Below are 25665 nucleotides of genomic sequence, written 5' to 3' on the forward strand. Positions count from 1 at the left end.
TGTATGTCCTTTAGGCTGTGTTCACACAATGTAGTTTTGCCACATTTTTCCTGTTCCAAAATTGCATTTAAAAAATGGGTAAAATGGTAAAATGCAGCTAAACCGTGTGAGTACAGCCCCAAGGACTGTGTGAGTGCAACCTAAAACAATTCTGAACAAAACTGCAGACTGCATATACAATAGCAAAACAAGGCAGCAGGTTTTTTTTTTAAATCAGATCCTTTTTATTAGTTTTTTTTCACATTTTAAACAACAAGAATAAAAACAAAGTAGCTGCCACCAGGTACAATTCAAATAGTACACAACATAAAACACTGAAAAGAAATCAGTACCTTTCAAAAGTACAAACAGTATTCATTATTGCTCTCTCCACATCACAGAATATATACGCATAACGTCCATTCAATAAACATTAAACAATTTTTTCATAAAAGTCAGCAAAGTTAAAATTAATTTATAACAAAACCACTAAAACAAAAATAATAAAATGCAGTAAATTGTTTCTATTAATTTGACCAACACTATATGTTGTTAAAATAGCGGACCGTATTATGGCTGTATTATATGGTAATATAAAAAGGCAGACCAGACATGATTATATAAAAAGGGCAAAGGTAAAGATATCATACTCTCCAGATCCATATACTTTCTGGAAATATACTTATTTTGTTAATCCATCTCCAAGTTTTCCTGCAAACACAAGCCCCCACATAGATGGTTTAAAAATAAAATAAGTTATGACTAGAGATGAGCGAACCGGGTTCGGGTTCGAGTCCAGCCGAACCAGAACTTTCAGCATTTGATTAGCGGTGGCTGTTGAAGTTGGATAAAGCCCTAAGGCTATGTGGAAAACATGGATATAGTCATTGGCTGTATCCATGTTTTCCAGACAACTTTAGAGCTTTATCCAAGTTCAGCAGCCACCGCTAATCAAATGCCGAACGTTTGGGATTATATTGGGATATATATCCATAGAAAAGCTACCTAAACCTTGCCCTTTTACTATGGAAGCTTCCCACATAGAAACATCAGAGTCAGGGCCGGCATCAGCAGAAGGCTTACCAGGGCAAGTGTCGGGGCCCCAGCGCCTCCAGGAGCCTTGGGTTCTGATGTTCAGCCCCCTCACTGTAGTGCAGAGTGATTGGGCTGAAGAGCAGAAGACAGAGAAAGAAAGGGAACTGTGAGCACCTGATCACATGACCTGCAGGTCCTCAATAATACAGTGTGGAGATCGTCTGGGCAAAGAGGAAGAAGACTGAGCTGTAAGTGCTGTGTGTGTGTCAGTAAGTAATGTGTGTCATTAGGTGTCTGTGTCAGTGTGTCTTTGTGTATGCATAATGGATGGATGGATGGATGAGGGGCCCACTGAGGTTCTGTTGCCCAAGGACTCTCAAAACCCTGGATCCGGCCTTGATCAGAGTGCAGCATTTTCACTGTCAGTGTGAATCTATATTAGAATGGGAAAATCCAGTGATCAGAACAACTTTAAATGAGGCCTGGTCATCAGTGCTATACTTGCTGGGCCAGGATTTGCGAAAACATTCAACCTTGTGGGGTCTTCTTGTGCAACGGTGTCGAATTGTATTGAGGAAAACGTCTAGCAAAAGGCAATCATGTGGACCTTAAAACAAAAACCTTTTCCACGAAAGGAATCGGAGGAAGAATCATTCTGACAAAAAGGTGGTGCACAGTGAAACAAATGATAACCAAATACAGCGGTAGTGCTCGTGTCTGAACATACAACTGGTCATTCCTTAGCATGGATGGGTTATAACAGCAGATAACAAGTCCAATGCCATTGCTGTCTTAGGGTATATTCACACGGGCGGGCTCGCAGCGAGATTCTCGCTGCGAGCCCGGCAGGTCCTGTCAGTTCCCATACACTACATACTTGCTGCGGTCTAAACGACCGCAGCGAGTATGTAATTATACCGCGCTTAACCCCTTCTACTCCCGCCGGCTCCCCCGCTGTAAGCAGCATACATTACCTGTCCTTGCTGCACGGGTCCGGCGTCCTGCTCTCCCGCCCGGCCAATCAGTGGCTGCGGCTGGGCAACACACTAATTGGCCGGACGGGAGAGCAGGACGCCGGACCCGTGCAGCAAGGACAGGTAATGTATGCTGCTTACAGCCGGCGGGAGTAGAAGGGGTTAAGCGCCGTATAATTACATACTCGCTGCGGTCGTTTAGACCGCAGCAAGTATGTAGTTTATGGGAACTGACAGGACCTGCCGGGCTCGCAGCGAGAATCTCGCTGCGAGCCCGCCCGTGTGAATATACCCTAAGGGAAAGAGAAAAGCAAGGCTTTAAAGGAGAGCAAAAATGTAATCACTGCGCTTTGAAAAAATATTGCCCGGTCAGATGGATTCAGAGTTCTATTATACCATGCCATCCCATTTGGAACAATGTGCCCTGGACAGATGGGGAAGAGATACGCTAGTCATACACATTAGATAAATGTTGGCTGAGCCAATCTTGCACATGTATGTGATAGGTGGGTGAAATGGCCAATGTCTGGCTGGAGGAGAAGGTAAGGCAATCTACCAGGAGACTGAAGCTCAACAAAGAAGTCGATTTTAAAACATTAAAGAGGATGTACCACCAGGTACATACTCTTTAAGCTGAACCCACGGATCGAACGGCGCCGTCACGGGGAAGCTGGTGCAGCGGTCCGTTTTTCGGACCGCGGCCCAGTTCCCGTGCACGGCGCCGTTGTATGCATCGGAACCGGCCGGTGCTCAGGCACTGGAGGCCGGCCGGTCTGCCCCCAGTGGGAGGAAATTCCCTCCCCTCTATGACGCGGCTCCATTCATTCTAAGGGAGCCGCGTCATTCCCTCCCACTGGGGGTGGCCCAGCCGGCCTCCAGTGCTTGAGCACCGGCCATTTCCGGTGCATAGAACAGCGCCGTGCACGGGAACCGGGCCGTTCGATCCGTGGGTTCAGCTTTAAGAGGATGTACCTGGTGGTACATCCTCTTTAAATTAACTCAAGGTGTTTTCCAAAATGGGCAAAGCAAAGAGAAGGAAATGACAGATTGTTCTTGGTTTCAACCACTTCCATCTTCTTTTCCTTCTGTGAGTGAGGAGCAATGACTGAGATGGCCCCATATAGGTAACACTGGACGTAGAGGGCATACACCTTTTCACATGATTGTATGTGAAGAAGCAGCTCTGAGAAGAGGAGTTGTTATTATCAACTTAATTGTTCAAGGTTGGTCTGATGGTTCACGGCCAGGAATTCCGGAGTACAGGCACATCTTGGATAAGGAATTTTCCAGGAATTTAGGAAAGTTAATAAGCTGAAGAAACTGTTATAAAAAAAACATAAGACACTCATTACCCAGCATTAAAGAGTTCATGTAGTATGAAGAGATTCAGAAGATATTCAAAGATATTGGTTAGATTAAAGAGAGGCAATTAGATCCTATGCCAATGGTATAACATTACTCTATATGCCTACGAGAGGGGATAGAGCCCTTGCTATAGTGAATGTGCCTTATATCACATCATTTATCGTGACTCCCAAATCTTTTCCCCAAAGACTTAAAGCGAATGTACCATCAGGCACATGGCTGCTATTTTTTAAGCTTAGTCGACTGGCGCTGGTGCAGGGATGCCAGTGGTGCAGTCCTTTCTTTTAATTGCCGTCCGGTTCCTGCACTCGCTGATGCTATTTTCCAGAGCATCGGCCCTCCCCAAAGCACTGGGATCAGGCCCCCCAGCCCCCTTTGTGGCAATATCAATAGAGGGCAGGCTGATGCTCGGCAAAAGACTGTTGCTGAGCGCGGGAACTGGGCGGCAATTCTAAAAAAGGACCATGCCACCGGCATGGCCCTCACCAGGGCTGATCGATTAAGTTAAAAAAAATTGCAGCGAAGTACCTAATGGTACATTTGCTTTAAACAACTATGTTGCGTTTTTCACATACACCCTTAATAGGTCTTTACAGTTTCTTTTATTGAAAGTTGTACAAAAATAATAATAATAATTATAATGTTTATTTAGGACAGGCTTCCTGGTCATTGGCTGAGCAGGCCGACACTGCCAAGATGAATCCTTCTTGGAAGTAGCAGCCAAAGCATTCAGTAGGGTGCCTGGAAATGTGACAGGAGGCTCCTGGGGTGCATGGTAGGTAAGGATAGCATGTTTATTATTTTCCAAGCAGGTCAAACAATATGCCCAGAGTATCCCTTTAATGTCAGATAGTACCTTAAAGGAGTATTCTGTCTTTAATTAACCACTTGGCCCTCTGTGATCTCCAAAATAGGACCCCAACTCCTTTGTTTTAAATGGAGTGTGGGCAGCACTGTTTCATTTGTTCTCTGCGGAGATGCTGAAGAGAGCCGTGTGGTACTTGGCTCCTTAAGGATGCCCTATAGACAATGAATGTCAGAGAGGTAATGGAGTCAGGGCCAAGTCTGTTTCAGCCCTGTTCCCAAAGACCTCAAGGACCTGAATTCCCCACTGTCGTCCCTATATCCTATGGATTGTAGCAGTTGACGCACTTGTCACCCTTGTTAGCCGTTTGTGCTCTAAACCTTCTTTAACTTGCACCATATCTAGTATTACTCATTGTTATCCTCTAATGAGTTATTTACCTCCACATCTCATTCTTGGGAACTGTCCATTGCTATCTCCACTCCTGTTACAGGAATGCTCATTGCTTCCAATATATACAGTAAGACCTGCTTTAATTGTTAATAACTGTGGGTAAGGATTCTAAAGATTTAACACTAGAAGCCATAGGTGTGTCTTAAGTAAAATGGGGTCAGATAGAAATATTTCCATTAACATCCAGTTGTGTTATTTGCAGTTTTTTCCTCTGCAAATTATGCATATATAGGCAACACTGTCAATAAAATAAAAGCTAGGCTGTCTAGCCACTGACTAACACCACAGCTTCCCTAGCTGTCACTTATAAACAAATATCACCAGCTCCACTGGTCTCACCCAGACTTGTCTACATCTCCCAGAGGCCTAGCACTGCCTGTGTTCTCCCACCCTGGAAGTCTTCACCTGGGAGCCATCACCTGAGAAGCTCTGGAGTTTATTTTCTTTTTCTGGGGACACTTCCCACACTTTTCATGAGATTTTTGTTTCCCCCACATTTTCCAAAACATGGGAACACCCTGCCCCACTTTCTCACTTTCTCACTTCATTTCTTTCATGACCACATCCATAAGAGGAGACATGCATTGGATGGCTGTACTGAGAAACACTCTCAGGGTGCACACAGTCCTCATTTTCAGCATGCACACAGTCCTCATTCTCAGCAGGCACACAGTCCTCATTCTCAGCAGGCACACAGTCCTCATTCTCAGCAGGCACACAGTCCTCATTCTCAGCAGGCACACAGTCCTCATTCTCAGCAGGCACACAGTCCTCATTCTCAGCAGGCACACAGTCCTCATTCTCAGCAGGCACACAGTCCTCATTTTCAGCATGCACACAGTCCTCATTCTCAGCAGGCACATAGTCCTCATTCTCATATGCAATTTGGTTTCCCTTATTGGTAACATCCAGGCTGTTACCCTTGGCAATATGAAACCTCTCACTTCCAGCCACATTGGATGGGACTGTATGAGTGACACTCGGCTCAGATATTGCCTGATAGGCCTCACTACCTCTCACTCCAGACAGGGCAACATATAGACTGCAGACACTTTCAGTGTCCAAAGGAAAAGTCTTCACATCAGCTCCTTCATGCACATCTGTGTACTGAAGACTCAGTTCCTCCAAAGTTACCTCTTCACCATTTATATGAGCCCTAGCAACTTCAAGACTCCCTGTAAGAGGCACTAGCTCTTCAGCCTGACCTTCTTTGGTCACCATCTCATCACCTGCTACTTGAGGCATGTTCACATTAGCCACAGGAACAGCTTCTGGGACCTGACAAAGCAGAGATTCTAGAATAATAAGTGGTGGTTGTTCTACTACTGTGTGACCACCACTAACCTCACTGGATGCATCACTCAGGTCTATCTGGCTCTGCAGTGTAACACAGTCATCTACACCAGGCTTACTGTCATAGACATAGGGGGCGCTCTCAGACAAGCCACGTGCATACGGCTTCCTACCAGGCCAAGCACACCTGGCTATCTTCATGCAACATTTCTGTCTACAACCATATTCACACTGGTCACTTTTTACCTTTTTATTTTTGTGATACTTTTTGGGCAGCAGGTTAGCACAGCTGTGATGAAATAATATATTACTATAGTAGCACTTCTTGCCTCGCTCACTGTAAGGACGCAGTTTAGGTGTGAGAATACACAACACATTTTCACTATGTTTCTGCATCTCATGTATTCTCACTGCATCACTTTGGGAAAAACGTGCCCCACAAACCCAGCATACATGCCACAGTCACTTCTCACATGCTGTTTGACTTTGTAGGTGACTCTCCTGGCATAATGCGAACCCATAGGCTTGTAAGTCTGCTTACCCTCCTTGTTATCATCTGCAGCAGATATCTGGTTGTCACTAGCAACCACATTGGCCTCACTTGACTCATTAAAGGCCACCAAACTCTCTGTATTGCTTTCAACCACAGCACATGCATCCCATGCAATACTCTGGTCCTTACACACCGTGACCTCTAGGGGCAGTACTGCACCTTCATCACATGCAATCTTCTGGTCATTATACACCATGACCTCTAGGGGCAGCACAGCACATTTATCACTTGCAATCTTCTCGTCATTACACATCATGACCTTTAGGGGCACACTAGAGCTAATCCCCTCTACTGCTTTTTCTGCTTTAGAGTTTAGTTCATTCCCTGGAACTAAGGGCCCTATTCCACAGGAACGATAATTGGCCGGATCGGCCCCATTTGGCCCGATTCGGCCGATTATCGTTTGGTAAAATATAGAGAGAACGATCAGCCGATGATCGTGTCATCGGCTGATCGTTCATTTAGGGCCAGACCTAAAATCATCGTTCCCCCACCGCGCATTGCTACGGTTGAATAGCGGTGCGCAGCGGGCAACCGACAATTTGACAGGCTGCAGCATCATACATTACCTGTCAGGTCTTCTTCTCTGCGCTGTCTTCATCCCCGGGTCCCGCACGCTCTATCTTCAGAATGGCCGGTCAGCTGACGGAGCGCTCAGCCAATCACAGGCCGGGACCGCCGCGGCCTGTGATTGGTTGAGTTTGGCCGGTCAGCTGACCGGCCATTCTGAAGATAGGGCGTGCGGGACCCGGGGATGAAGACAGCGCGGAGAAGAAGCCTGGACAGGTAATGTATGATGCTGCAAGGACATCGGTAACGATGTCCTTGCAGCCCTCGCTCAACAATCATCGGCCGTGGAATAGGCCCAGTAAACGAGCGGCAATCTAGCCGCTCGTTTACATCGTTGATCGGGCCCTCCTTGGCCCGTGGAATAGGACCCTAACTCTGTAGCACACCCATCATTTACCTGCTAAGGTTGTGTGACATAGTTATGGGTTAAATGCATATTAGGCAGCATATCTGACATTACATTACTGCTATCACATAACAGCTGGGTGACATTTTCAACAGACATTGCATGCAATACATTTTTATCATTAAATTCATCTGACTTTTCAAGTCCATGTTCAGACTGTGCAAAAATCTCATCAGACATCAGAATGGTCTTGTCAGCCACAGGATTCTTCTCCTCACTAGGCAGCATCGCTGAACATTTGGACTTGTTTTGGTCACAGTTCACACAGTCAGATGGTGAGGCTCCACCCATTGGTAACTCTGGAACTTTTGTATATAGTTCTCCTGGCTCCTTCCCCTTAGGAAGTTGTATGGCACAATTTACAGGGGACTCTCCCTCCCACAACTGCCAGAAATAAGGGAAGTCTCTGCCCAGTATGAACTCCACTTCAAGCTCCGCACAGACCTCCAGCACATGATTTACTGTCCCATAACAGGTTTTAAAGTCAATTAGAATAGTCTTACCATATGTCTCTGGTCGACTCTTCACAAACAGTATAATATCCGGGTGGACCCTGGACACCTCCTGGCGACAATCCAGGTCAACCAGCAGTGGGATTCCTCCCACCAGCAATTCACAGGTTTTTGGTTGAAGTTTCTCTGCTCTCCTGACCAGAGGACAATAAGATGCACAGACACCCGCTCCCATGCACCTCCAACATGGCACTCTTTGCTGAGTGACTGCCGCTTGCTGTTGTGGTTGGTTGCTCCTAGCAACATCATCATGGCTCCTCTGTAGAAGTGACTTTTTAACACTTGGGCACTTGGCAAAAGCACATCCAATTACACAACAGTCCATTCTCATACATCTCAAGCCTGGCTCTAGCTGGTTGCCCTTAGGGACGGCACCCTCACGCTTTTTATCTGGAGAATCGGACCAGGATGCACCTGGGACCTTGGTATAGCAACCACTTGGCTTGGACACCTGCACTTTCTGGTTAGCAGCCTCCTGCAGTGCAGTGCGGGTATTTGGACACCAGCTCTGTGTAGCAGTACATGCACTTTGTACAGGAGCTTGCTTATTCAATGTCCTTTGCAGTTGGGCCCGAACAGCCTCCCGCTCTGTTTCAAACTGCGCAGGGTTATGACCTGTCTGTTTGGCCATGTCTTCACGGCGCTGTATGTCCCATATGCGTCTGACATAGTCCTCTGCTAGACCCATGGCAACAATCTTCTTTATGCAGCAGAAACACCAGCTTCAAACATAAGCAATACTGGCCTTATCCAGACAACACAGTCTCTGTATGTCTCTCTCCACAGCAACACAGTCTCTGTATGTCTCTTTCCACAGAGGCACAACCTCTCATAAGGCTTCTGGCTCTTTAAATCCAGCAACAAATTTCATGTGCCATTTTCTTGCCCGCATCCTCCACCATATGTGACAATCTGGGGGTTACTCACTGGCTGGGATCGCCATCTCCTGGCTCTGAGACGGTTGGCACATCACAAATTGCAGTCCAGTCAGTGCTGTATGCTTTATACTGACCTCAGTCAGCTTTATTTATCCGATCAAAGAAAACAAGACATAGGCAACACTGTCAATAAAATAAAAGCTAGGCCGTCTAGGCACTGACTAACACCACAGCTTCCCTAGCTGTCACTTATGAGCCTAATGCTCAATATCACCATCTCCACTGGTCTCACCCAGACTTGTCTGCATCTCCTAGAGGCCTAGCACTGCTTGTGTTCTCCCACCCTGGGAGTCTTCACCTAGGAGCCATCACCTGAGAAGCTCTGGAGTCTCTAATAGAGCTCCACCAGGTGATTTCAGAGCCTCATTAGCTCTAAGGCTGGAGTGGAGTATCTGGACCAGGAGCTTCACCTGAATTCCAATTCCCACTCCAGAGGCATAGAACTGCCTCTTACAGCCCCACCATGCCACTATATATATATGTATAGTGAGTCCTTGGATTACGAGCATAATTCATTCCAGGACTGAGTTTGTAATCCAAATCCACTCCTAAACCAAAGCAAATTTTCCCATGAGAAATCATAGAAATGCAGACAATTGGTTCCACACCCCAAAAATAATGATTTATTATTCTAAATAACATGTAAAACAGATGAAACAAACATTCAGAAACAGCAGAATATGTGATATTATAAGTTACTGTACAGTAATGGCGAGGGTGGGAAACACAAGGGCTGACAGAGACTGCAGGGAGCATGAAGGAATAAGCAGGGCATATGTGGGCACATACATGCAGCATGTCCGAGGAGAGAGGGGTTACAGCTATGGAGAGATTACATCCACAGTCCTGTCCCCTGATGTAATCCCCAGCCTGAAGTGGATCTGCTATGATTTGGAATGTGAGGGAGACTTCCTGGGCCAGAGTACAGTGCAGTTATTGTCCTAAAAAACAACTTTTTAACTTGCAGCCCTGTGTCAAATTGGTGTGGCGTACAGTGTCTATGCCCTAGGCTTGCACCGCCCCTTCGTCCCTCCTCCTCACCCTCTTTACCATAAGAAATGCCCCAGGCAGGATTTCTCCTATTCATCACCTGTGCCAACTATGCTTATGTGTTGGATCGTTAGGGCCGCTGTGCAGTATTTAGACAATTAAGGTATAGGAGAAATGCTGCCTGGGGAATTGCTAATGGTGAAGAAAGCAGGCAGAAGGGAAGGAAAGCCGGTGCAAGCCTAGGGCATAGACACTCTAAGCCACGCCAATTTGACACAGGGCTGCAAGTTTAAAAGTTGTTTCTTAGGACAATAACTGCATCACCTGCTGAATGGACAACAGCACAGATCTTGGATTAAAAGCAGCTATCTGATGGTACAAGTGGTTTGGGGGGTCAGATTGTAGGTACAGAGTCTCTTTAAAGGAAATTTCCATATACATAATGTGTGGGACATTTACTTATGTGGGACGTAAATCCGCTTATCTCTAGTACTAATCTAACCTGTAAAGAATAGGAAAAGTTTAACACAGGTCAGATCTGAGCTGGATTCAGCTTGGATTCTGTGCCAAAATCCATGTCAGTTCCAATGGCAAAATTCCTCCAGTCCAAGTGACTAGGGATTTTGCAACCCTGTGCACATGCATAAGAAATCAGAATTCAATCTTTGGCAGTGAGGTGACGTCGCTCTTATTTGCCATGGAGTTCTCATAAAGAATAGATATAGGCCCTATTGATGACAACAGTGTTAGGCCATGTTCAGACCTTGTAAGAGACCAGCCGTTCTGTGACCCGGCCGGGTCATGGAACAGCCGGTCTCAGAAAACATCATCCCGGTCGGTACTGCAGTAGCGGCCGGATGATCTTTAGCGCCGCTTAGTTCTGATGCGGACGCATCCGTGCGCTCCCACATCAGAACTCTCCACTGCACTGACAGGGTTTTCTGCGGCCGCTAGGGATCGCGGCCGGAGTGTATACTATGGGGGAGATTTATGAAAGGGTGTAAATATACACCTGGTGTAAACTGCCCACAGCAACCAATCACAGCTCAGCTTTCAGCTCTAGTAGAATAAAAGAGGAGCTGTGATTGGTTGCTGTGGGCAGTTTACACCAGGTGTATACTTACACCCTTTCATTATCTCCCCCTATGTGTATACACTCCGGCCAGGATTCCATAGGCGTCAACGGCAAGTATATTTTTATCTTAATCACGCCCATTGTTGCAATCGGCAACAACGTCCGTAGTTTTACGAAAATATATGTATATGTATATGTGAACATAGCCTTACTGTGCACATCTGCAGCTCGTCCATGCCAGAAATCTTTCATACATCATTAAAATACTGTCTGCAATTACACATCTGTATTGTACCCATTGATTTTATAGTCCTGTGACGCACATTTACAATATGTGCTGTAAAAAATGGCAGTAATTCGCACAGTCATAAGATGTAAAGTTTACTCCTGAAATCCAGCCTTACATTTCCGTTCTGGAACATTACATTAACAGTGTCTTTGCTACTGGAGGTACAGAATGTCCTAAAACCCTTACACATAATCAGAAAGAGACTATAGCAGTATGTCTTGTACACACTATGGGGGAGATTTATCAAACATGGTGTAAAGTGAAACTGGCTCAGTTGCCCCTAGCAACCAATCAGATCTGATTGGTTGCTAGGGGCAACTGAGCCAGTTTCACTTTACACCATGTTTAATAAATCTCCCTCTATATTTATTGAAGTATCCCTGTGTGGCGATGCCTTCCTGCATATGGATGGACTGTGGTGTCAGGAGATGGACTATCATGTGCAAATACAAAAAACTATTTTAAATGCTTTCTATTTTCCTCCACTAAGCCTACACATTTGATAATCTTGCACCCATCAGATCCTGACCTGCAAAATTGTGTTATCCCTCTAGATGACTAAACTAATGTCTAGCTAAATAAACAAAACAATGTTTCTGAACCAAAACTGAAAACCGGTAGATGGAAGGTTATCTCTGTTTATTTTTATATTACCTTTACAAAGTATAGGATACAACCATTGATCTCAAACATGTACAGAGAAAAGTAAGGGAACTTAGGCTACGTTCACATCAGCGTTTGATCATCTGGCACCATTCCGTCTACCTTTTCCGTTTTGGAGTAAGAAAAACGGAAACTGGTGGATCAGTTAAAATCCCCATAGATTCCCATGATATATGAGTGTGCTCCGTTTGCCCTAATTGTGCTCTGTTTGCCTGCAATCCGTTCAAGATCCGTTTTTTTGAACAGAGATAAAAATAGTGTTTGCAGTATTTTTCTTTCTGTTTAAAAAAACGGATCACGAACGGAAGATGCACTTCCGGTTTTTTTACATTGTAGTCAATGAGGACGGATCTAAACGGAAGGTATTTCCGTTCACATCCGTTTGTTTGCACTGAGCATGCGCAGAGAATGCGCAGAAGCATTTTTTAAGCCAATATACAAACGGACCATTAAAAAAAGATTTTGCAATCAGTTTGCATCAGTCTGCTCATCAGTTTATGCTCATCCGTTAAATTAATATAGACGGATCTGTTAGAAAAAAAGAAAAAGCTAGTGTGGCCGAGCCCTTAGTGGTGTGGCTATTTTCTGTATTGGAATCATTCTGTGCCTGGAGCTGCAGCATCCCTGCAGTCTGCAGAGACGTCTGTAGGTGTCACTGTAGTAGAGATGGCTGAGCAGTTCACTGACTGCCTCTTCTCTATGAAACTTTTAGTACCAGCTCCTGTTCTAAGAGCAGCCTCTTGACTACTAGGCTTGCTCGAACATCGGAAAAAGCTAGGTTTGATCGAACTCAAACCAAGCCGGACCTTCCGTATTTGATTGCTGATGTCCTCACGGTCTGTGCAGAAGGAGGAGACATCCCAGGGACCGCCTGGAATTCCGGGATACAGCCTAGGTAATAGGAACTTCTGATCATGGCTGTTTAATCCTTGAGTGCTGCAGTCCGTGTCTGCTGTAGGATCAAAAGGGACTTTCTTCTAAAATTAGGTCGCCAGGCTGAATGGTGGTGATGAAGACCATTTTGCCCCTTATGTTATGCTTATGATTATATTGTTTTATAATTTACTTATTTGGATAACCCATGTCCCCCACCCTGTCCGTATGAATGAGACATGTAAAATGGCATCTAGTGTATGATGCGACCCGATGAGACCCGATGAGAAGATCATTTGTAATATTAAAACATGTCTCTAATAAAGTACTTTGAAATGATTAGACCACTGTGCAGCGCTACGATAGGACCTAGTTGGTCTTACTCACCAAGTCCCCCTGAGTATTTTGAGCCGTCTCCTCTCATTCTAGCTGCTGCCGTACCCGAGTTATAAGTTTTCCTAAAAGCCAGCCTATATCCAAGATGGTGCTGGCCAGGAAACTACATTTCCCATCTTGCAGTGCTTCTCCCTGATTGGTCCATTCGCATTCCTGCCCCCTCAGCTTTCTTTCCTGCCCACTGCTCGTCATTACTATTGCACAGAAAACAGAGGACTGTTTTTTTTTTTTAATTGATGAGCATCACATCACCCCAGTATGTAGTCTTCACCCACAGTATGTAATTACCGTGTATGCCCCCCCCCCCTTTCCTCCAGACAGCCACTGGCAGCGCATCTCCACAGCTGTAGCAGAGGTGATCCCCACATATGTAGGAGAGCTGTTACCCACAGGGTGTATAAGAGTTTATCCCCACAGATGTAGCCCAGCTGATCCCCATAGATGTAGCAGAACTGATCCCTACAGATTTAGCAGAGCTGATACCCACAGATGTAGCAGAGCTAATCTCCACCGATTTAGCAGAGCTGATCCCCACAGGATGTATAAAAGTTTATCCCCACAGATGTAGCACAGCTGATCCCCACAGATGTAGCACAGCTGATCCCCATAAATGTAGCAGAATTGATCGCCACTGATGTTGCATTCACAGAGGGTGAGTCAAGGTAGAAAGCAAAAAAATGGTGCAGAACTCATAATTACTTTATTTTACAAATACATAATGCTATGGGTGGGCTATTTATTAATTTAAAAATGTTTTTCAGTGGAATACCCCTTTAAAAGCCAGCAATGCTGAAGTAGTGCAGAAACTGAGCAGTGTAAAGGTCCCCTTAGACTTTATACTACAGTGGCAGGTTTGGTCAGCAGTATAGGGAGTTTGGGGGCTTTCTGACCACTACCGACAGAATCTTTGCATTAACACCATACAGATCACCATAGAGATCTTTGTACTGCCCCTGATATACGTATACATAATTATTCAGTTGTCTTTTTTTTTAATCAATGTGTTTTTCTGGGTACTGTAGTCTTCTCATTCCATTTTGTCTGACTAGTGATTTGTACAGTGGTAGAACTGTTTCTTTGTCATGTGCATCTCTTCTCCTTTTGATGTGTCTCATGATCTTATTTGCCTTGGCAGCAGCTGCCCGACTCTCATTGCTACAGATAAATTTACTGCCAACTAATCCTAAATGCTTTTCCATGTACAGTAAGTTGTACCCACTGTTCTTTAATTTAGTAAGGGCGCCTTTACACAGACAGATTTATCTGACAAATCTTTGAAACCAAAAGCTGGGACAGACTATAAACAGAGAACAGGTCATAAAGAAAAGACTGAGATTTATCCTCTTTTTAAATCCATTCATGGCTTTGGTTTCAAAAATCTGTCAGATAAATCTCTCTGTGTAAAGGCACCCTAAGTAGTCCAGGTCTGGATTGTTCTTCCCCATGTGCATGTCTTTACATTTATCAGTGTTGAACCTCACCTGCCACATCTCAGCAGAAGTCTCCAACCTATCCAGATCCATCTGTAACAACGTACTGTCCTCTATTGTATTAACCATTTAACACAGTATAGTATTATTTGAAAAAATTTACTTTACCTCCTACAAGGTCATAAATAGAAATATTAAAGAGACTCCTCTGTGATACACCATTAGTAACAGTGACTAGGGTGCTTTTACACAGACAGATTTATCTGACAGATTTTTGAAGCCAAAGCCAAGAACAAACTATAACCAGGTAACAGGTCATAAATGAAAGACTGAGTATTTCTCCTCTTTTTAAATCCATTCCTGGCTTTGGCTTCAAAAATCTGTCAGATAAATCTGCCTGTGTAAATGCACCATTACTCAGAGTATGTACTGTTAAAGGAGCTATCCAGGATTAGAAAAAAACACAACTACTTTCTTGCACAAATAGCAACACCCCTGACCTGGTCAGTGGGAAACAGGTGATACCTAGGCAATCTTGCCACCTATTGTTGAAGGTCATGGCATAACTAAAAACAGTGGTTAAAGCGACTCTGTACCCACAATCTGATCCCCCAAACCACTTGTACCTTCGGATAGCTGCTTTTAATCCAAGATCTGTCCTGGGGTCCGTTCGGCAGGGGATGCAGTTATTGTCCTAAAACGACTTTTAATCCGGCAGCAATGTGTCTAACGGCTGGGGCTTACATTTGTAAATGCATTAGGCTGGCACACCCTCTCCGTCCTTCCTCCCCACCCTCCTCATCATTAGGAATGATCCAGGAACATTAACTGCTGTTTGAGCTTTGCACAGGTGTATTAACGATCCAGCCCATGTTCATTATGCACACAGAAGGGGAATAGGAAGCAATCTGCCTGGAGCATTCCTAATGATGAGGAGGGTGGGGAGGAAGGACAGAGAGGTGGTGCCAGACTAATGCATATACTAATGTAAGCCACAGCCGTTAGACACAGCGCTGCAGGATTAAAAGTCATTTTTAAAACAATAACAGCATCACCTGCTGAACAGACCCCAGGACAGATCTTGGTTTAAAAGCAGCTATTCAAAGTTACAAGTGGTTTGGGGGGTCAGATTGTGGGTACGGAGTCGCTTTAAAGATAAAAAAAAGAATGTAAATTGCAAACTTGATTTATATCTACTGTTTGTTTAGATTTTAAAAGATATAACAACAGGTACACTTTAACTTACTGTATATTTATTTCTAAACTAGCATAACAAAAAAGGACAACTCTGGCCCCAAAAAAATTTTTAATATGTTTTTACATAAGGTAAGTTAGACAAATTCCTAATGTACATTAATTATGGGAAATGCACATATACTGCTATTTCCCTTAATTTAGTAGATCAGACAGGGTTCAGATTCTGTAAAAAACTGTGACGTCACAAATCAGTTGTAATTCCTATGGAGTGTCCAGCAGGGGGCACTCTATATGTAGACGTCTATGAAACTGTCATGAACGGAAAAAAGCCAGCTTACCCCATCCACCGAGCTTCACAGCACGGGCTCACACTCCAACAGGTGTCCTGAGTAGATGCGGAAAAGAAACGAGTCCAGCTCCCGGCAAGGTGGAATCAAGTGCGTTGTTTATTGTATCTCCGTCACCGTACACACGTGCGGCATGCCCCCAACTGAAGCCTACGCGTTTCGGCTGCTACACCGCAGCCTTAATCATGGCTAAGGAAACTGTATTGTATATGCAACTGTATGTAATGTATCACAGGGACACAGGGCAGAGAGGGACCAGGCTCACACTGGGAGAGAGGGAGATAGATGGCACTGAACAGGGATGGAGAGAGGTGCCCCTACATCTAACTACCTCCCACTCCCTCCCTGCTCGGTGTGTGGGACACATACACACAGTACTATTCCTTCCATCTGCTCCTCATAGTATGAGCAGATGATAGGGGAGTAGTACCAGACCGATCCCCATTATCATGCTGGCGGGTGGGGGCGGCTGTGGGATGGAGGAATGTATGTGGGGTGGTTATGGGTATCGGTCTGGTACTACTCCCCCATCATCTGCTCATACAATGAGCAGATGATGGGAGGAGTAGTACAGTGTGTATGTGTCCCACACACTGAGCAGGGAGGGAGAGGGGAGGTAGTTAGATGTACGGACACCTCTCTTTCTCCCTGCTCGGTGCCATCTATCTCCCTCTCTCCCAGTGTGAGCCTGGTCCCTCTCTGCCCTGCGTCCCTGTGATACATTACATACAGTTGCATATACAATACAGTTCTATAGACTTCTACACATAGAGCACCCCCTTCTGGACACTCCATAGAAATTACAACTGATTTGTGATGTCACTTTTTTTCTTACAGAATTTGAACCCTGCAGTATATGTCCATTTCCCATAATTAATGTACAATAGGAATTTGTCTAACTTTCCATAAGTAATAACATATTAAAAAATACTTTTGGCTGGACTTCTCATTTAAAATATGCACAAAATAGTTGAAATTGCCTGCCCAAATGTACCTCATCAATAACTGCATTTTGGCCTTATGGATGGCCTGGCCTAAATCATAAACACAGAACCTATCAGACTTATATTTAAATACCTTTTGCCAAATAAAGAAAAAATGTCTTTCAAATCAACTGGTGCCAGAAATACTTTTTTTTTTTTTAAATGCTCAAGTCTTTCAGTACTAATCAGCTTCTGTATGTCCTGCAGGAAGTGGTATTCTTTCTAGTCTGGAGAGCAAGAGAGGTTTTCTATGTTGATTTGCTACTGTTCTGGACACATTCTGTCACATCAGACTGGAAAGAATACAGCAGCTGATAAGTACTGGAAGACTTAAGATTTTTTTAATAGAAGTAAATTAAAAATCTTCTTTACTTTCTGGCACAAATATATTTATAACTAGAAAATGTACCCGGCGCTGCCCGGGTATGAAGTGTCAGTGTGTTAATTAGATTTGTTATAAGGTGCCCAGGAGGCCAAGCTAAAGGTATTGTTTCATCTGAGTTAATCAGTGGAATTAGTTCATACCTGTAGTGCATAGTTGGAGGGGTTCTGTATACCCACAATGTATAGTTTTTAGGGGTCTCGCATATCTGTAGTGCATAGTTGGGGGGGCTGTATACCTATAGTGTATAGTTGGGGGGGTCCTGTATACCTGTAGTGTGTAGTTGGGGGGGGGGCTGTATACCTGTAGTGTATAGTTGAGGGAGGTCCTGTATACCTGCAGTGTACAGTTGGTGAAGGTCCTGTATACCTGTAGTGAATAGTTTGAGGGTCCTGTATAACTATAGTATAGAGTTGGTGGAGGTCCTGTATACCTGTAATGTATAGTTTGGGGTCCTATATACCTGTAGTATATAGCTGGTGGAGTTCCTATATACCTGTAGTATATTTGGGGTCCTGTATACTTGTAGTATAGAGTTGGTGAAGGTGCTGTATACCTGTATTATAGAGTTGGTGTAGGTCCTGTATACCTGTAGTGTATAGTTTTGAGGTCCTTTATACCTGTAGTGTATAGTTTGGGGTCCTATATAACTGTAGTATAGTTGGTGCTGTATAGTTGGGTCCTATATACCTGTAGTATATAGTTGGTGCTGTATACCTGTAATGTATAGTTGTTGGAGGTCTTGTATACCTGTAGTTTATAGTTTCAGGGTCCTTGATACCTGTAGTGTATAATTGGTGGAGGTCTTGTATACCTGTAGTATATAGTTCGGGGGTCCTGTATACCTGTAGTGAATAGTTTGAGGGTCCTGTATAACTATAGTATAGAGTTGGTGGAGGTCCTGTATACCTGTAGTGTATAGTTTGTATATAGCTGGTGGAGTTCCTGTATACCTGTAGTATATTTGGGGTCCTGTATACTTGTAGTATAGAGTTGGTGAAGGTGCTGTATACCTGTATTATAGAGTTGGTGTAGGTCCTGTATACCTGTAGTGTATAGTTTGGGGTCCTATATACCTGTAGTACATAGTTGGTGGAGTTCCTGTATACCTGTAGTGTATAGTTTGGGGTCCTGTATACCTGTAGTGTATAGTTTGGGGTCCTGTATACCTGTAGTATATAGTTGGTGGAGGTCCTGTATAAATGAAGTATATAGTTGGTGGAGTTCCTGTATACCTGTAGTGTATAGTATGGAGCCCTGTATACCTGTAGTGTATAGTTTGGGGTCCTGTATACCTGTAGTATATAGTTGGTGGAGGTCCTGTATACCTGAAGTATATAGTTGGTGGAGGTCCTGTATACCTGTAGTGTATAGTTTTGGGGTCCTTTATACCTGTAGTGTAAAGTTTGGGATCCTGTATACCTGTAGTATATAGTTTTGTGGAGGTCCCGTGCACCTGTAGTGTATAGTTTTGGGGTCCTGTATACCTATAGTGTCCTGTATACCTGCAGGGTTGTATTTACCCGTATGACAGTGTTATTCAGTCACAGTGTGTCGGTATTGGTCATGTCTGGTATGGCGGTGTTATCCAGTCACAGTATGGTGGTATTGGTCAGGTCTGGTGTGGCGGTGTTACCCAGTCACAGTTTGCCGGTATTGGTCAGGTCTGGTATGGCAGTGTTATCCAGTCACAGTATGGCGGTATTGGTCAGGTCTGGTATGGCAGTGTTATCCAGTCACAGTATGGCGGTATTGGTCAGGTCTGGTATGGCAGTGTTATCCAGTCACAGTATGGCGGTATTGGTCAGGTCTGATATGACAGTGTTATCCAGTCACAGTATGGTGGTATTGGTCAGGTCTGGTATGACAGTGTTATCCAGCACAGTATGGCGATATTGGTCAGGTCTGGTGTGGCAGTGTTACCCAGTCACAGTTTGGTATACCTGTAGTGCCCTGTATATACATGTAATGTATAGTTGGAGTAGGGGGTCCTGTATATACATGTACTGTATAGATGGAGTAGGGGGCCCTGTATATACATGTACTGTATAGATGGAGTAGGGGGCCCTGTATATACATGTACTGTATAGATGGAGTAGGGGGCCCTGTATATACATGTACTGTATAGATGGAGTAGGGGGTCCTGTATACATGTAATGTATAGATGGAGTAGGGGGTCCTGTATACATGTACTGTATAGATGCAGTAGGGGGTCCTGTATACATGTACGGTATAGATGGAGTAGGGGGTCCTGTATACATGTACGGTATAGATGGAGTAGGGGGTCCTGTATACATGTACTGTATAGATGGAGTAGGGGGTCCTGTATACATGTACTGTATAGATGCAGTAGGGGGTCCTGTATATACATGTACTGTATAGATGGTGTAGGGGTCCTGTATATACATGTACTGTATAGATGGAGTAGGGGGTCCTGTATATACATGTACTGTATAGATGCAGTAGGGGGTCCTGTATATACATGTACTGTATAGATGCAGTAGGGGGTCCTGTATATACATGTACTGTATAGATGGAGTAGGGGGTCCTGTATACATATACTGTATAGATGGAGTAGGGGGTCCTGTATACATATACTGTATAGATGGAGTAGGGGGTCCTGTATACATGTACTGTATAGATGGAGTAGGGGGTCTACCAGTTATTACTGTGGATGTTGTGAGGCAGCTTCCCTAGCAACCACAACTCCCTGTGAAAATGAAAGCAGTAATCCTATTGGTTGCTAAGGCTCCAACTGCCGTGTCTGCTGCAGCTAATTATATCACCTGTGTGTGCAGTGAGGAGATTTTCCCATTCATCTCTATGGGGCGCCTCTCTTCCCCCTCCCCCTCCCCTCCTGTACATCTGGTGGGGACGGGACCTTCGCAATAACCTTCCCGGGCACCCAATGTATCTGTGTGCCAAACTTAGGGTCAAATGGTTCAGGCGTTTGGAAGTCTATAGAGGACAGACAGACAGACAGACAGACTTTCATTTTTATGATATAGATTGGTCACATAGCAAAGGCACATGTGTACTTTCAAATGCCAGGGTTGAATTGTACTCCCTGTCTGGCCCTGCTTTACTCTTTGTGCAATATATCACTATCATTCCTCTCCTTCCTGCTGCATGATCAGTCTCATCACAGCCAACTGAACTGTGGTGCACAAGGAGATATAGACCACAGAGTGAGAGCATGCAGTTACTCTAGGGCAGGGTAGGGAAACCTCTGGTCTTTTAGCTGTTGGAAAACTACAATTTCCATCATGCTTGTATAGCTAAAGCTTTAGCTTTGGCTGTCCAAGCATGATGGGAATTGTAGTTTTGCAACAGCTGGAGGGCAGAAGGTTCCCCATCCCTGGTCTAGGGCCTTCAGAGGGATGCGACCTACCATAGTTTGCGGTATTCCTAAGAAGAACTGCACTATTAACAAGGAAGAAGGAAGAATGTGTAAATCTGGAAAAAAAACAAACACATGGCCCATTTTCACTTTTTTATAAAATGCAGCAGTATAATGGGGGGGGGGGGGGGGAGTTAATCTTTGCTATTAGTGATGAGCGAACACTGTTCGATCGAATAGATATTCGATCGAATAGTGAGATATTCGAATATTCGATATTCGTACGCATATCCTGTGAATATTTGCTAAGTATTCGATAAGCGTTCAAATCCCCCAGCTTCCGGTTTCACCCTCCAAATGGTCAAATAGATGTTTTTCACTAATCGAATACTTGTTCCCATAGACTTTAATGGGATCGAATATTCGAACGAATATTCGAATAGTCGCGGTATGTTCGTACGAATATCGAATATTCGAATATCTCACTATTCGCTCATCACTATTTGCTATGGATGCTCCTCTCTTCTGTGTATATTGCTGATCCCACAAACTCTACACTCATCCATCCTTCACTGCTGTGTTAGATCATTCTCTCCTACCCCGGGATGAGTCCTTCTTCCTATCTACTCTCATTACTCACGACTATAATGTCCAGCCCTCCCTGCTGCTTCTGCTGGTTCTTCTCAGTCCCTGCAGCCTGCTGTGTGACGTCAGAGAAGAAATCTCATATTTGTCATCTGCTTTGATCAAACACACTGTAAAAAAAGACCTGAAAGTGTGAACCTAGATAATGTATAGTTCTTTCCTAGGTAATGTCTGGTAGACAATCCCAGGGGTTGTAGTGTAGTGAGGGATAATAGTCTACCTGGTCGGTTTCTAGCTCTCTGTACTGATTGTGTTGTATAGCTCTGGATTTATATGTTTATCATACCAGATCTTGAGAATCTCATCATTGTAGCTTCTTTTAGTTAATAAAAGACACGCCCTTTCCTCTGATTGGCTGAGACCCACTTTGATATAAAGGCTGAGTGAGCAGCTGCTGCAGTGTCTGAGTCTGGAGCAGAAGGACAATGGCAGCTGACGTGAGTGAGGGGCTCTAGCTGGAATGTGGTTTTTTTTGGTGTGTTGGTGGTGGGATAGATGACTGGGGTACATCAAGCTAATTCTCGTTCTCCCTGTATATACAGCGACCTTTCATATCTTATTGCAATAACTTTTTTCCTATAAAAGGAGTGGAAAGTCTATAGTGTGTGGGTGGCTGTTGTAACGGTTCTCGGTCCATCCCAGAAATGAGCGTCTGCCATGGCTTATAAAGCCGCAGCCCAATTACAGTGTTAACTCTTTTATTTCCCTTAGCTTTAAGACGCAAGGAGATTCAGCAGCTTGTGTTAAAGTGTTTGATATTATTACAGAACTTTGTTTCCACTCTCTAAATAATGCAATAAAGACTTCACAAAACTTTTTTTTTTTACTGGGGACCTTAGTCTGTCCCATTCCACAGTTACAACCTATTGCTTGTGATGATTTGTTATAAGGGTCTGATTTGCGTCTTTTCTTCTCCGAGGAAAGTGCTGCGGTTACAGTTATGTATGAGTCACTTCTCTCCTATATTTAGACTCCTTACATGATTATGTTAACTCTTCATTCTGTTCATCTCATGTGTCTACTGCCCTCCATTTACAGGGTGTGGTCCTGAAAAACCTTGACCTGAAACCAGGCCACTGCGTGGAAATCAAGGGCTTCATCCCCCCGGACTGCAAAGGGTAAGAATAATATAGATGTTACAGGCTCAAATCCTGCCAAAAATCTGTAGTAACTCCAGATGGAAATTCTGATCTCACTGTATGTGGCGGATGTCATTGTGCGGCTATAGTGAGTGTAGCAGAGTTCCTATAGTAGCCAAAATAAGATCAGTGCTAGACGAACCCCACATGTTCCCAGCCAGAGAGAAAATTACTGTAGAGGAAAACGCAAGGTAAAAAATGAGCGTAAAAAGCGTACAAAGAATAAATGTCATTGTACAGAAGAGAACCGACTGTCTGACTTAATAAAGGGGAGATCCACAGTTCCCAACTTTCCCATAATGCATGCTGAGATTGAACAAGAATAAATATTATGCAATAGGAAAATTGGGATGTGTCTGCATGACATCTTTTGTTCCAGCTAGAAACAAATGATCCGACATTGTAGCAATTTGGAGCAATTTTCTATATAGTTAATTTCCTACCATTTAGCTGCTATGGGGTGGGGTGGAGGATTACATACCAATCCAAGATAAATACCAATCTATAAGCAAAATTAAGATTTTTTTTTTTTAATTAAAATATAGAAAAAAAATTGCCAGTCTGCCTGTTGTATAAAAATAAAGAGCTGAAAACGTTAGAAACATTAGAAAACACCTTAGAAAAAAAATTGCACCATAATAAGTACAAGATAAGCATTTAAAAAAAGGTTTTAAGGCGTTTGAAAAAAATGAAATTTTTGTGGCTCTGTTCTGAGGCAAAACCAGAAGTAGATTTCAAGGAATGACTTCCTGTCGGACCACATCAAAAATTGCAATGGCAGTTTTCCAATAAAGCTGTCTGTGACACTTGCCTTAGGAGTTATCCTACAAAGTTTTTCCTAAACTTTCTTTATCTTTCTAATAAGCAAAACCTCTTTCATATATCAGACACTTCAGCTATGTGAGCACACAGTATATTCAAACTTATTTTGAGCCTCAAAGCGTTTGCCATCACAGGAAAAATGAATCTCAAACCTAAAGTGTTATTATTTTTAATAGGATAAGTTCGACCCTCTTTGATACCTAGTGCAGCTTCATGTAGAGTTTCATCTGTCCACATGGGCAGGAAGTGGACAGGACAATGGTGGTCTAGTAAAGGCCAATGGCTCTAGTGGTCAGGCAGAAAGGAGGGAAACCCTCTTAACATGTTAAAAATCCTTATGTCACATATGTTCATATTACAAATATTTAGTGCTACAAAAGCATCCTTAACAGGTCATTTATTTTCTTTTCAGCTTTGCAGTAAATTTGGGGGAAAATGGTTCAAATTATATCCTCCATTTTAACGCTCGCTTTGACCTTCATGGAGATATCCAAAAGATAGTCTGCAATTCCAAAGAGGCTAATGCCTGGGGAACGGAACAAAGAGAAGATGTCTTTCCTTTCCAGCAGGGGTCAGAAACAACGGTGAGAGGCCTTTTTGGGGAGACTTCAGGTTTTCTAGTGTTAATATTTATATTTGCATCATAAAAGGAAGTTGTTGGGTTAGTAAAATTATGGGGGATGGGGTGGAAACATAATAAAGAAGCTATACTTACCTGTCCTTGTGATTCTGTAGCGCAGCGCCACCAGCTCACTGGAACTACCCACTGAGCCAGTCAGTGACTGCAGAGGTGTCCTGCCACAGTCACTGACTGGCTGAGTGGGCATTTGTGAGGTGGAGCACTGGGAGATCCAGGAGATGGGGAGGGGGAACGGGTAAGTATAGCTTTTTTATTATGCATCTACTCCCCCCTTCCCACCCTGGATTTTTACATTTTACCAGAGTTATCCTTTAAATTTTCATAAAATCTAAATCTTCATAAAATCACCTACTAGGACCAACTATCCCACGCATTTCAGGGAGCAGACACCTTAATCATCTTTTCACTGGTTTAGTAAAAGTAACTCTGACCCCAATTTAGAGGAACATGCTTATAGGTATGAACAAGAATCCTTGGATGACTGTATCTGTTTTGCTGTCTTCACAGATTTGCTTTGAGTACCAGACAGACAAAGTTATTGTAAAGTTGTCTTCAGGAGACCAAGTCTCATTTCCTGTTCGTATGGCCCTGCCTGCAATCTCCTTTGTCTCCCTGGAAGGACTTCAGTTCAAGTCCATCACAGCAGAGTAGCTGATATATCCAATTGAATCTACCAAACTTCCTATCCAGCCTCATAAACTCAAGCACTCTCAGTACAGAATATACTAACTTTTTTTCAAGGTAGCATTGTTCCTGTAAAATCTATTATAATACCCCCTTCCCTAGTGGTTCAGTGCTTGAAGCACTAGGTTGTAAGTGTCAGTCTGAGCAGAACTACCGCACTACTTTTCCAAAACTCCATCATATAAGGAATTAGCAATGAGTACCAGGTTACTTAAATATCTGTAATGCGGCTCTGTATTAATTCCGTTTGTTTCTCTTCATTGAAAATTGGTGCCAATACATTTTATTAGTTTTACTTCCATTTCCGTTTTTTGTATATGCATGCTTTTATAATTTTTATTTTTTAAATACGCTGCATGAACCCTGAGAAAGGAAAATTAGATTGTGAACCCATTTGGGACAAGGGAGTTATAGTGTTTATAGTGCTGCCGAGTATGTTGCATGTGAAATGGATAATAAAATGATAACCTCTCCTGCATATGGTCCATTCCTTATCCTGATCCATGTGTCCTGACAACAAAGGAAAGGAACAAGGGGGGGGCTGGAGCTCTATGCACTGGAGATGGGGCTGACGTACCCAGTGTTATGATACCCCCTCCCTTGGGAGACATAACCATTAGGGGCACCAGGCCAATATCCAGTGCATAAAGAGGCATGTCGCTAAAATGGCACAGATGGTGGGAAAATGGTGATGTATAAAAAAGAGGTAGTACATTTAACGATGGTCTCTTGTACACACCTGTTGTCCTAAAGCAGGATAGCCATTAGTTAGTTCACACATACTGGCAATAAGAAGTAACCCCCTCATCATCATACCAGTGTCTGGTTCCCTCATCTAATATAGTCTGGCTCGCCCTTTACTACAGAGTGAAGCCCAGATGCAATGA

At 43.7% G+C, this 25665-nt stretch overlaps 1 protein-coding gene across 1 annotated transcript; it reads left to right on the plus strand.

The window, feature by feature from the left end:
• The first annotated feature begins 21823 nt into the window (after positions 1-21823).
• On the plus strand, positions 21824-25256 carry LOC138789816 (galectin-1-like). The gene is made up of 4 exons (XM_069968648.1): positions 21824-21930; positions 22532-22611; positions 23867-24038; positions 24602-25256. The coding sequence occupies exons 1-4, from the start codon at positions 21919-21921 to the stop codon at positions 24743-24745; spliced, it is 408 nt and encodes a 135-aa protein (XP_069824749.1). The 5' UTR covers positions 21824-21918; the 3' UTR covers positions 24746-25256.
• Positions 25257-25665: the final 409 nt, after the last annotated feature.

Source organism: Dendropsophus ebraccatus, chromosome 4 (genome assembly GCF_027789765.1).
Source record: "Dendropsophus ebraccatus isolate aDenEbr1 chromosome 4, aDenEbr1.pat, whole genome shotgun sequence".
NCBI lineage: Eukaryota > Metazoa > Chordata > Amphibia > Anura > Hylidae > Dendropsophus > Dendropsophus ebraccatus.

What these genes read in the sequence shown, in the direction of transcription:
- LOC138789816 (XM_069968648.1), top strand. An exon ending in ATCCCCCCGGACTGCAAAGG is followed by an intron (nt 22,612 to 23,866) that starts GTAAGAATAATA and finishes TTTTCTTTTCAG; the next exon opens with CTTTGCAGTAAATTTGGGGG. An exon ending in AGCAGGGGTCAGAAACAACG is followed by an intron (nt 24,039 to 24,601) that starts GTGAGAGGCCTT and finishes CTGTCTTCACAG; the next exon opens with ATTTGCTTTGAGTACCAGAC.